Source organism: Mauremys mutica, chromosome 10 (genome assembly GCF_020497125.1).
Source record: "Mauremys mutica isolate MM-2020 ecotype Southern chromosome 10, ASM2049712v1, whole genome shotgun sequence".
In the NCBI taxonomy this organism is placed as follows: Eukaryota; Metazoa; Chordata; order Testudines; family Geoemydidae; genus Mauremys; species Mauremys mutica.
Window position 1 is genome coordinate 12,326,841 of NC_059081.1, and position 13,742 is coordinate 12,340,582.

At 42.2% G+C, this 13,742-nt stretch overlaps 1 protein-coding gene across 2 annotated transcripts in view; it reads right to left on the minus strand.

The window, feature by feature from the left end:
• Positions 1–13,742, minus strand: part of ITGB5 (integrin subunit beta 5) — a 129,195-nt gene that overhangs the window by 36,294 nt on the left and 79,159 nt on the right. For both annotated transcript variants that reach the window (XM_045032444.1, XM_045032443.1), the window contains exon 10: positions 8,584–9,013. In XM_045032444.1, the coding sequence (XP_044888379.1) occupies positions 8,584–9,013 (430 nt within the window). The remainder of the gene's footprint in view (positions 1–8,583; positions 9,014–13,742) is intronic.

Below are 13,742 nucleotides of genomic sequence, written 5' to 3' on the forward strand. Positions count from 1 at the left end.
ATCCCTGAGCGACATATTATGTCAACAAAAGTGGCAGTGTAAACAAGCCCATGGTGAGGTCAGCCCTATACCCCCGCCTAGGATTGAACTTGCCTAATTTATCTCTCAGTCAATATACAGTGCCTTCCCTTCACTGTGTTTTTACCTCAGGAAAGCTCACATGCATACATTAGTTATCGTGAGGTAAAAGACACACCCTTGTTAGCAGTGAAGGCAAAGGTCTACAAAAACACTTATCAAGAGATGTCATTGGAGTTGGGAGTGGGAGCTGGGTTGCTTATATCCAGGACAATTAAGAAGGCTTTCTAAGAAGGAGCCCTGCACTGGAAAATGTATAATGGCATGTTTGACATTGCAGACTCTGATTTGTATAGAATGCAGGTTTGGTTTTGACCCAGTTAATCAATGACCTAGAATCAGTGGAATTGCACTATGGTACTAGGATTGCTATGTCTTTGGAACAGGGAACTTTTTGTTGTTTGTCCAGTGCTTAGCACAATGGGGTCTTGATGCATGACCGGGGCTCCTAGTGCAACCTCAATACAAATAACAACCACCCACACCACTATGGATGAATAAGGCTATAGGAAGTGTCTAGGATTGTTGTAATTAGCATGATAGCAGGCCTCACTGCTGGTACCACAGTGCCTGTTCCAGGGAAGAAATGCCACCCACAATATCAGTGCCAAAAGCTGGTATTGCACTGTTTGGCCAACACCTTCCCCTCTCTATTGCATAACCAAGGTACCAGAGATAACTGGGACACCATTCCAAGCCAAGCAGTGCACCTTCCTGTTGGATCTCCTGGAAGATCCAGGTTAACAAATATCATTATGGAGCCAGGGATTAGGGCACCAGAAACTGAATTACAGCAACTGGGAGTTAGATTTCTAATTGAAGAGTTTGTTTAAAAACAAAAATTTTGCTCTACCTGGTTTAAAATGCATGGGTCACTTACAGTTCTTCCCTTTTTAATAAAATAAAAAAGAACTCGAAACAAAACATTGCCAAGACTGCAAAGAATCTGTTGATTCTCAGCACCTCTAAGGATCTAGTCCTTGGGTAGGTGGCTATTGCGGCATCATACACAAAGCTAGCCCCTGTTGGTGGCTAAATACACATGTAATCTGCTGACTTGGATTCCTAAATCACTATTGAAAATGGACCTTTAAGGGCTTTCGCATATTTTACCCATAGTGCTTTACTCACACATACATGGCATCTTCTCACATTGCATCTGCTCTTGAGAGGCAGTGTGGTTTAATGGTTAGCACACAGAAGTAGAAATCAGGATTCCTGGTTCGATCCTCAGATATCTCATTTAACTTCTTTGTGCCTCAGGTTATCAACCTGTAAAATTCTTACTATACATTTAATAGTTACAATAATTAAGTTTCACAATAATTAGGACGGTGTCACCAGGATTAATTAATAGTTGCAAAATGCTTGATAAACCACAGAGTCTGCTTGACTTTTTTAAAAGGACAGGACAGACTATAAATTCCTGATCCCACAGGCCCACTAATTCCTCATACAAATAAGTTCTTTGTCAGGTAGTGGGAGAACCAGTTTAGAGTTTATATCAACATTATTCTTCTTTATTTGTATTGCATTCGTGCTTTGAGGCTCCGCTCTGTTGTGATAGGCACAGTACAAACATAACAAAAGAGACGGTCCTTGTCCTGAATGGTTTACAAACTATGTATAAGGTTACAGACAACAGGAAGCTACAACAAACAGACCGGGAGCACGGGATAGCAAGGAACTGATTAAACCACATGAGTTTGAAGTAATTTTCTATAAAGCTACTACTAAAATGCAGTATCTACTGCAAGTAACAGATTGTCATGGCTATTTAAAAAAACATAGGAATATTATTTTTCCTCCCCCACATAGCAATCAAAATGTTACAGATCAGAAGTCAGAGCTGTGCATTTCCCAGCAAGATGTGCACCACTGTGCTGTATTGTCTATTTTCAGCATCCAGTGACAGTTGTCTGTCTAAATCTGTCATGGCAATATGATGCTCTTTCAAGAGAAGAGCACAAGCAGACCATCAGTGGAGTTAGGAAAAAGCAACTTCCTGTTTAGTCTAGGTGTGGTACGTTCCTCATTTCAATAATCAACTGATTCATTTTTCAAGGAAAAAAACAGACTTCCAGTGAAATGTTGTTTGTTTGTCTCTTGTGTTTTGGGGACAGTGGCAGTTATACAAAGCATCCTATGCCTCCTCTCCAGGAATCATTCAACTGTGGTTTAAAACAGCTATTCTTGGACTTAGGAAACAGTAGAACAATGTCACTGGTTTGTAAATAGGTGGAAGCAATCTTAGGCCATGGCTACACTTGCAAATTTGCAGCGCTGCAGCAGGGTGTGAAAACACACCCTCTCCAGCGCTGCAAATTGCGGCGCTGCAAAGCGCCAGTGTGGTCAAAGCCCCAGCGCTGGGAGCGCGGCTCCCCGCGCTGTCCGTTATTCCCCACAGGGAGGTGGAGTATGGACAGCGCTGGGAGACCTCTCTCCCAGCGCTGGCGCTTTGACTACACTTAGCGCTTCAAAGCGCTGCCGCGGCAGCGCTGCCGCGGTAGCGCTTTGAACTGCAAGTGTAGCCTCAGCCTTAGTCAACAGTTATAGTGCATCATAATGCCAGTGAATTATTTTCGCAGCCATTCTTCAGGGAGGCACAGTACTGAACTGCCTCTCAATGGCATGGCTATTTACAGGAATAAGCATAATATCTTGGATAATCATGAATGCCACCTTGTTTAGTGGGGGACATATATTCAGATGCATGAGACAAGCCAGCCTATGATGTTCCAGTTCTACATCTAGAGTAGTGACATTCTTGTTTCCCTTTAGAATGGGTCCCATCCAATATCCTTATAACTCATCCATTCATTTTGCTGCATGGAAAGAGAACCTACATACACTACTGTGTCCAGCAGTTTCTGCACTGGGAACAGTGAAAAGAACAGGAGGTGCAACATAGCTCTTTGTAATGACTGAGGAGGAAGCTAAGGGTGTTTCTTAAAGTGAGTTATCCATTGGGAACAAGGCTTTGGCATGCAGGCTCCTGGGAGATACTTACAAATGAAGACAGGAGAGCGCTCCCTTATTGACCACAGCATTGAGCTGCGCGCTGTGCAGCTCCCAATAGTCTCAAACGGAGAGGCTAAAAGGTCATTTCTTACTAATAGATCCCATTAAAATCTTTGCTGGTTTGTTTGCTAGTCATTATTCTGTTAAAGTAATAATGAGGAGGAGAGGTGGGCCCAAGCCACAAAGTTTAGATCAAGACATGCATTACCTGAGAGAGTTTGGGGATCCAGGGATACCAGAGATGGTCCCACTGCAAAACTGGGCTGTGACTTCCCCAAAGGTCGGACCTGTTCATTCAAGACTGGGGTTTGCAATCAGGCCCATCCATAGTTTAAAGCGAAAAAGATGTAGAAGTGTCCCAGATTAGTTGCTGGTTGGGATACAGTACTGGAGGGCAGGCTATTCAGTGAACAGGCCAGTGGAATGGGACTTGACAGACATGGGCTCTATTTCCAGCTCTGCCACTGAACTGGTGTGTGACCTTGGGCAGGTCTCTTCACCTCTCTCTGCCTCTATTTTCCCTGGTCTTCAGGGCAAAAACTGTCTTTTATTATGTATATGAACAGTGTCTAGCACAATGGGATCCTGATCTCAGTTAAAGCTTTAGACATTACAGCAATATAAATATAATAAAGGTCTGAAGATTTTTATATTTTTAAATCTGTTTTCAGAACTGTTTAAAACCCCACAATCCAAAACCACTTGGCTGCTGGTCGAGATGCCAGAAGCACTTTATAGGCCCATCTCCCTTTGATCTTGTGGTACTTCCTATGGTGCACAAGGGTGCAAAGGATTCCAGAGAGTACGACGGGATGACTAAACTGCTGACTGGGGTGAACAAATGTGAGCAAAGCCTGAGAACACAAATGTCTGGGGGGTTGGTGGAGGGGACAACCTTTTTTCCCCCATTTACCTTTTTAACTTCATTTTTCTAGAGGAAGGTGCCAATGACTCTAATACAAGCATAGGAAAATCTAATAAAAACATAGATTCTAAGGCCAGAAGGAACCAATGTGATCATCTAGTATGACCTTCTGTACAACACAGGGCAGAGAACTTCTCCAAAATAATTCCTGTTTAAACTGGAGCAAGCCTTTTAGAAAAACATCCAATCTTAATTTAAGAATTGCCAGTAATGGAAAATTCACCACAACCCTTGGTAAATTTTTCCTTTGGTTAATTCTCCTAACTTTTAAAAATGTACGCCTTATTTCCAGTCTGGCTTCAACTTCTTGCTATTGGATCTTGTTATAACTTTGTCTGCTAGACTAAAGAGCCCATTATTAAATATTTGTTCCTCAGGTAACAACAGACTGTAACCGAGTCTCCACTTAACCCACTGTTTCCCAAACGATGGGTCCTATCCCACCAGTGGGTTGCAGTAAATATCTAGGCAAGTCACCTGTCACTGACCCCCCCCACCCCCACCCCCATGTCACTTCTCACACTGTGCATGCTCCGGGAGCGCTCCTGCCCACCAGGACCGCTTGGGGGAAAGGAAGGAGGAGCGGTCGGGCCAAATATGAGTGAATGGTGTTGCGACCTGGCACGCTGCAGCTCTACTCAGGTTTGGCCCAGCCACCCCTTCATGATGACAGAGAGGCAGCTGGGCCAATCCTGAGTGGTGCTGAGACCCTGTGTGGTAGGTCACAATGCACGGAGTGGGGAGCTGGGTTTCAGTTAGGCCTCTCAAACATGAACAGATCTTTGACTGGCTAATTCTCTCCAGGACAGTGAGAGCCTGGAGGCTCTGTGTTTTCTGGTGTTTTGTTGTAGCCTGTCTTCCACTCTCACTTAAAGGAGTGATGACCTCAAACTACTGGGGAGTAGCAGGCATCTGCACTCTCTAGTCACAGGGGCTGGGAAAGTGAGAACAAGGGTGCTGGAGGGAGCTGAGCAGAGGACTTGGGCTGGAGTGCTTGCACCGTGGAAAGCACATAACTTTGTGTTTTTCTTTGGTGGTAAATGGTAGTTACACACGCATGCACAATATATAGGTTATTGTGGGTCCCCCCAAAAAGAAATATGCAGTGGGTGGGTCACCTTAGTAAAAAGTTTGGGAACCATTGCCTTGACCTTCTCTTTCCTAAACTACATAGATAGAGTTCTTTGAGTCTAACACTATACCGCATGTTTTCCAATCCAACAAATTGCTAAAAGATCCAAACAACAGTGATGGTCTGAACAGAGTAAAGTGCTGAGCTCTCCCGACAATTCAGTGGTTAGACAGACAAAGATACTGGTATGTGAGTTAAAAACCCAAACAAATCCAAGATCCCCAAAGGTGACTGAGCAGAACATGGGGCAGAGTCCATTTTAGAGGCACCAAATGTATTTGCAAACCACAACATAAGCTGCGTGCCTTGCATATTCTTAGCCTGCCAATAGTATTGGATCCTGCCACAGGAATAAGAAAGACACCACATGGAAGGACTCAAAGCCAGCTTTCACGCTCCAATCTGAGAAAGCTGCCCAAGAGACTATACACTTCCCACTCAGTCTTTAAATAGCAACCTTAGTCAAAACCAGCAGCGTAAAGACATTATTGCTAGCTAGTTTAGTTCAGCAAGGGAGTCCTGGCTCTACAGCTGAGCAAGATCAGAGAAGCTCTGTGCACTGGAGAAGACCCAGAATAGCATTAGCATAGCCTAAAAATAAATAAAGTATGGTAATACTTTGCATTATAGGCTTAATGTGGTGCTGGTGATTGGAATATACATCATTAATGGAGAAAAGCCCCAGCATGATTCAACGGAGGACAGCGCATGCTAACGAAGGTGCTATCTTTTAGAGGCAGCAAAGAGGCATGGCCATGTGAACCAAGACCCCTCCACACACTCTTTTTTGGGGTGGGGTGGGGCAGGGCAGGGCAGGAAAAGAACATGAGCTGCAGTGTCCTGACCAGCTTCTCTGCAGTATTGCTAACCCCAAATGTTCAAAAATCATGAGTCAGGCTCACCAAAAATCACGAGGTTGGCTTTAAAATCATGAGATTGTGTAAAATAATAGACTTGCTGTTCTTTTCATTTACCTTCCGCTTTTTGAGTCTTTAGCGTGGTCTGGGGTCACATTTTGAAGTTTTTTCCCCAGCCATGAGGACATTTTTTTTTAAAAAAGAATAAAGGCTCAAATCAGCACATATCTACTTGACTCCAGGAGCTGGAGCTTTAAGGAAAACAAAAATTATCACAACTCTCATGGCAAAACCATAAGAATTGGCAAGACTCTGCTGTTTGGACAATTGTATTCTTCCTATTTAAAACTTCCACTTCAGTTTTGATTGGATACTCTATTCATCTTCCCTGTTGCAACTGGCAAGATCCCTAGGCAGGATACTCGGGGAATAAATGATTCTCTTTGCGTTGTTTTGTTCTATTCAATAGCAGCTGTGTTCTGACCCAGAGGTAACTGTATTTCAGTGGGGGGATGCCAGGCCCCCAAATGTATATGATACAGTTTGTGAAGTCCTGGGGGCTCCTTTAAGATGAAGATGTCACTGTACACATTGTAGTCAGTAGTCAGCTGAGGGGCATGAAGTCGTACAGATTTAAAAAAAATCAAAGTTAACAACAATACACAGAGAGATTCATATGAGCTGCTTCTGCTTCTCCCTGCAAAGGGTCTTAACTAAATAATTACAGAATGAGAGCAAAGGTCTATAACAGGGGTAGGCAACCTATGGCACGCATGCTGAAGTCGGCACGTGAGTGGATTTTCAGTGGCACTCACTCTGCCCGGGTCCTGGCCACCGATCCGGGAGGCTCTGCATTTTAATTTAATTTTAAATGAAGCTTCTTAAACATTTTTAAAATCTTATTTACTTTACATACAACAATCGTTTAGTTATATATTATAGATTTATAGAAAGAGACCTTCTAAAAGCGTTAAAATGTATTACTGGTACGCGAAACCTTAAATTAGAGTAAAGAAATGAAGACCCGGCACACCACTTCTGAAAGGTTGCCAACCCCTGGTCTATAAACAGAATGTTTCTGTGACAGGGTGAGAGTAGCCTGAGACTGACTCAACACTCCATGCACTGTGCAAGGTCCTCATTTGGCCCAGCTGAGGATATAATTAGCAGGCTGATTCAAGCTCCTCAGCTAAGGACAAGGAAAAAAGAGACAGGAAGAGATGAGAGAAGCCAGGCTCTCAGGGAGGTGGGATCTCTCACCCTGTGCCTAACTGAACCTCTCACACCAGGTGTGATTCACTGTCTGCAAGAACCATGTGTAGACATGCACAGAATAGAAGCAGTTGCTGATTGCAGTCTTAAAGGGGACAGAGCATTTCAAAGACAAATGTCTGGGCAGGAGAGGAAGTCAAAATGGCTTCTACTAACCCTCTGGACTAATAAGGGAAAGGCTCAGCTAATCAAAGATGCAAACCCAACAACAGATGGCCAATCAAAACCAACCCAGCTCAACCAACCCAGACTTCTGATTCCCCAGGGATCTTGGAGAAAGTCCCAATTTGGAGAGTACAGTTCGTTCTACCCTCTTTCCCAGTGCCAATGACAGCCCAGTTCTTATAGACAACACACATTCTATTTATTATCACAGTGAGAGTTTCTTTCTAGATCTCATTTTTTAAACAAACCTAGAAGCAGAGATGGCATGATATTTACCAGAGGTCATTTTTACCAGCTAAAACAATGGTTTATACTGCGCCCGGAAAAACTACGGTACTTAGTCCCAGTTTAAGACATCTTCTATTTTAAAAACTGTTTTGTTAATACACACCACCTTACACTTAGTTTTAGTTACATATTCAAACTGAGGTTGCATACAACAGTAGATTCAGAGATTAATTTAGGGCAGTCCAAACAAAAAGTAAAACTGCAGAAGGTAGAATACTAATATATGTAATTATAATACTGGCCATCTGAATGTCTGTATACATTTTGGTTTGGTATTTTCTCAAGGAAGTTATACATGTCAAGACTCGTATCTTGGTTTTCATAATTATATTAAGTGAAAGTAAAAAACATTCGATGATCTGAAATGGCCAATAATGCAGAGTTGTAGGCTTGAAGCATTAAGCAATAGGAGGCATGCAGGGTTTCAGACTATCAGTCCAGGGCCATTTGGCCATGCAGCATTCTGTAGCAAGAGACCAATTTTGAGGTAGTTGACAGACAGAGTTAATGCCTCAGTTCTGAATGAATATATCCAAAGTTTGAAAAGTTTCATTCTATGCTTGCTGAACACTGATGCAATTATTTTTTCCAGTTTAAACTGGGTTTAAGCTGGTATTTACCTGCACCCTGTCCTAAACTAGTTTTTCCTGGGAAATTGCCAATCCTGTGTAGAAGGAAGAGCACAAATCTCAACATGGAAAGAACACATGGCAATTTGCAAGTACCAGCCTACTAAGCATGCTGGGGTGATCTAAAATCATTTCTCAGCCAAGCAATCACAGGAGATTCAGTAGATGGTAACAGCTTTTGAATGAGAAGAAGTGCAGAGGGGGATGCACACTCACCTGAACAGAGGACACCCTTGTATCTGGCACAGGAGAAGTCATTGCACTCACAGAACAACCCGTAGATCCTGCCAAACTCACTCTTGTAGCAGATGCACTGGTTGCAGCTGCATTCCCCCCTGCCACTGCAGACAGGTTTGCCTTCAGCCTCCCGGCACATGTTCTGATACATGTTCCCGCTCTTTCCCTCTTCACATTCACACTTGGATCCCAAATAGCCTGAGTCACATTCACATAATCCACATGTGTAAGTCCCATTCCCACTGCACTTGCTGCTGTTCCGTTCCATCTGCTTCATACATCCACAAGTGCAGCTGTAAGCAACCTCCACCTCCAGAGTGTCCCGGAACCCAGCTGGCTTTATGGTGAAACTGTGTGAGGTGTTCTCAGCAGGGCAGCTCCGAGCTTCGACAGACACCTCAAAGGAAACCTAAAGAGGAATATTGAGACATTTAACAAAAAAAATAAAATTAAAAAAAAAAGAATCAATGGGGAGCTTAAATTGTAGCTTTTGAAACATCAAATGGCAGCATGGTCCAGTGGGAGGGGTAATGGCTTGAAATACTTGAGACCTAGGGTCCCAGCTCTGCTGTGCAACCTTGGGCAAATCACCTCTCCATTGTTTCCCTTTCCAACTCTTTGGTGCTCTTGTCTATTTAGACTGTACACTTTTCAAGGCAGGACTGTCTTTTCCCATGTGTATGTACACTGCCTAGTGCAGAGGAGCCCTGATGTTAATTGAGGTCTCTAGATGCTATTGTAAAGCAAATAATTAACAGATAAAGAGACTAAGAATTTCATGGGTTCTAGAATTCAAAAAACTTTTCAGAACTTAAAAGCAAGATTCTACTTGAAATAAGGACAACCTGGGAAATTACAGACCAGTCAGCTTAACTTTAGTACCATGAAAGATAATGGTGCAAATAATTAAGCAATCAATTTGCAAACACCTAGAAGATAAGAAGATGATGAGTAACAGTCAGCATGGATTTGTCAAGAACAAATTGTGTCAAACCAACCTAATACTAACAGCTTTCTTTGACAGGGTAACAAGCCTTGTGAATGGGGGGAAATGGTTGATGTGGTATATCTTGACTTTAGTAAGGCTTTTGATATGATCTCGCATGATCTCATAAACAAATTTGGGAAATACAACCTAGATGGAGCTACTATAAGGTAGGTGCATAACTGGTTGGAAAACCATTCCCAGAGAGTAGTTATCGGTGGTTCACAGTCAAGCCGGAAGGGCATATGAGGTGGGGTCCTGCAGCAATCAGTTCTGGATCCAATTCTGTTCAATATTTTCATCAATGATTTAGATAATGGCACAGAGTACACTTATAAAGTTTACCAACAATACCAAGCTGGGAGGGGTTGCAAGTACTTTGGAGAATAGGATTAAAATTCAAAATGATCTGGACAAACTGGAGAAATTGTCTGAAGTAAATAGGATGAAATTCAATAAGGACAAATGCAAAGTACTGTATTTAGGAAGGAACAATCAGTTGTACACATACAACATGGGAAATGACTGCCTAGGAAGGAGTACCGTGTAAAGGGATCTGGGGGTCATAGTGGATCACAAGCTAAATATGAGTCAACAGTGTAACACTGCTGCAAAAAAAGCAAACATCATTCTGGGATGTATTAGCAGAATTGTTGTAAGCAAGACATGAGAAGTAATTCTTCCGCTCTACTCCGTGCTGATTACTCCTCAGCTGGAGTATTGTGTCAGGCTCTGGGCACCACATTTCAGGAAAGATGCAGACAAATTAGAGAAAGTCCAGTGAAGAGCAACAAAAATGATTAAAGGTCTAGAAAACATGACCTATGAGGGAAGATTGAAAAAATTGGGTTTGTTTAGTCTAGAGAAGAGAAGACTGAGAGGGGACATGATAATGGTTTTCAAGAACATAAAAGGTTGTTACAAGGAGGAGGCAGAAAAATTGTTCTCCTTAACCTCTGAGCATAGGACAAGACGCAATGGGCTTAACTTGCAGCAAGGGCTGTTTAGGTTGGACATTAGGAAAAACTTCCTAACTGTCAAGGTGGTTAAGCACTGGAATAAATTGCCTAGGGGAGGTTGTGGAATCTCTGTCACTGGAGATTTTGAAGAGCAGGTTAGACAAACGCCTGTCAGAGATGGTCTAGATATGATCATACTTAGTCCTGCCGCGAGTGCAGGGGACTGGACTAGATGACCTCTCAAGGTCCCTTCCAGTCCTACAATTCTAAGATTCTATCTAAAGACAGAGGGTAAAAACTGGCTTTGAATGGTCCTGTTTATTGTCTGAGTGATTCTGGGTCCAATGTGCTCAAAAGAGGATTTGTTTTGTTTTTCCAATTTCCAGCCCTGAAACATAATGTAGGACAGGGATAGGCAACCTAACTCACGTGTGCCAAAGGCAGCATGTGATCTGATTTTCAATGACACTCACACTGTCCAGGTTCTGGCCACTGGTCCGGGGGGCTCTGCATTTTAATTTAATTTTAAATTAAGCTTCTTAAACATTTTAAAAACCTTATTTACTTTGCATACAACAATAGTTTAGTTATATTTTATAGACTTATAGAAAGAGACTTTCTAAAAATGTTAAAATGTATGACTGGCATGTGAAACCTTAAATTAGAGTGAATAAATGAAGACTCGGCACACCACTTCTGAAAGGTTGCCGACCCCTGATATAGGATCTGAAAGACTAGCTGGGATCTTTCTGGCTTGTTCATCTAACCGGTTTTAAGATGGATCTTTATAAATGTATGAATGGGATTATATGACAGGATTGCCTTCCACAGCAGGGGACTGAACTCAATGACCCAGGAAGTCTCTTCCAGTCCTATGTTCTCATGTTCTTCATCATCACCAGTAATAAAGATACCACAGGCCAAATGCTGCCTTCTTCTACACCTATTCAATCCCACTGCCTTCACTGTGACCTCGCAGGTGTTACACACGGCAGAATCTGGCCCTGCAATGGGATCCTAGTTAACAATTCTTTTGCTGGAGCATGAGCCAGAACAGACTCAAGTTCTCACTCTCTCATGGTATCGTAGGGTAAACACAGCTAATAGGGGCACAAACCTATTTTTGTCCTGAAGTAAGTGGTTCTGAATTCACACAGGGGCCAGATTTGTTGAGCAAGAAGGTGCAGTTTGTACATAATTCCTTTGTCAGGCAGATCTGCACTTTGGGTTTCATTCCAGTGGAGGTGGAAAAGATGTTTGTTTTTATGCCTTTGAAACAGTATTGCAGGTTGCAGTTTTAAAGAGTTTACTGAGAACACCTGGAGCTGAGAATTGTGATATTGCCAAAGTCCTCTGGGTTCTTGCATCCTGAAATACTATAAACATCATTCTAGCTTGGTGAGGGAGGTTAAACACATCATATGATCCAGGTGAAAGGAGCACAGGGATAAAACAGAAATTTAATCTTCGCAAGCTGCACAATATAGATCCCCACATTAATGTCTATTTTTATTTTTAAAACTCTCCATGTGTTTGGGGGACGACAAATAGCTACACCACATTAGCATGTATTGCATTGCCAAAAAAATAAGCTAAAGCCTAACCGCGGAGTGTTTCAATCTCCTGATAGGTATACAGGTGTTCCTGGGAAGCAACACGCGGTTTAAATATCTTGTTTGCATTACTGTTTGTAACAAAGCATTTTAAATCTGAACTGGAGCCAGCTCTAACTTCACCTGTTTATCCTGCATTTAGATACAAGAAACGTCACCCACTAACCAAAATATTTATTTTTTGTGGACAGCTCCTTCTAAAAGAAGCCACAAGTATAAGAGAGAAGATTTGCAATAATATTAGAGTCACCAGCAGTTAGTGGTAATTTTCTTCATTATTGCTCACTCTGGTTTCTGTGAAGTGGGAAGGAGTTTTAACAGGAGCAGCCATTCTATTCTATTTAAAGAATCAATGTAACGATCTGGCAACGGTTAACAAATATTCAGGAATCCAGGGTTGGAGTCAAAACTGCACAGCTTCATAATTAATTTGTATTTATAATGTCCACAACTGCATATGGAAATTGGGTATAACAGGTCAGTTGTGAACACAAATTCCTGATTTGCACATGGAATCATGAGAGCGGTATATGCAAATTTAGCAAGCATCATATGGCCCAAACTCCTGAGGTTTGAGAAATCAGTCCTACATTTTATCAAAGTCTCCACAATGTTATTGGTATTTAGATGGATACTTCTATTATAATTTGTTTCTCTCTCTAATTATATATGTAGCACCTCATCATCCCGGTTCATTCTGTGATGCTGCAGTCAATGCAAGAGATTTTCTCCTTGAGAACCAAGAAAACCTTACAGCCAATGTCTTGGACTATGAAGATTGAAGAAGTCATGCCCTTTTATAGGCTGCAGGGAGCTGCTATTGTTACTAACAAACACAGAGTGCTGCTTCACATCTCGCAGTCCAGATGGATGCAAGCAGGTGAGGAAAAAATACTTTGAGATCTTTGCATGGAAGGCATTATTTTAGTACTAAGTATTTTCATTCCAGGCCTCTGAATAAACCCTTCTCTTATCTACTACAGTCACTTGGGTTTATTTTGAAGACACAAAACAAAAACAGAGGGGAAAAAAGATTCTTCTCTTTTAAAGAGTCACCTTGAGTTCTCGCTGCAATTGGAATACATCTGCTCTGTGCTGTTCTTATTTGCCAAATGGCAGCATGCAAAATGGAATTTCAGCACCCAGTTCCACCTAATGGAAACAGCAGCAATACTGTCCCTTCTTTGGAAAAAGGGGATCGGGGTGGGAGACTGATTTCCAAGACCTGTAGTGATTACAGAGAATAGAAAAAATGCTAAATTACAGAGGAAATCAGATCAGAGAGACTGAGCTAAAGGGATCAGTGAAAAGCCAGCAGGATTACATGGAATGACACCAGTGCTTCTAGGATTAAACCACAGCAGATTAGGACCCCAATACCAGCATTATCCTCTTTTAAGAAAGTTTCCCTACAGCTTTAAGAGCCAGATCCTGCTGCCTTTGAAGTCAATGGGAATTTTACCATTGACTTTAACTGGAGCAGGATGTAGCCCCAAACATGAATTGAGGGAAATTCTACTGCTACAAAGACCGTTGTTCCCTTTCAAGTTTTCTGCAGCGAGGCAAACTTTACAGCACTAA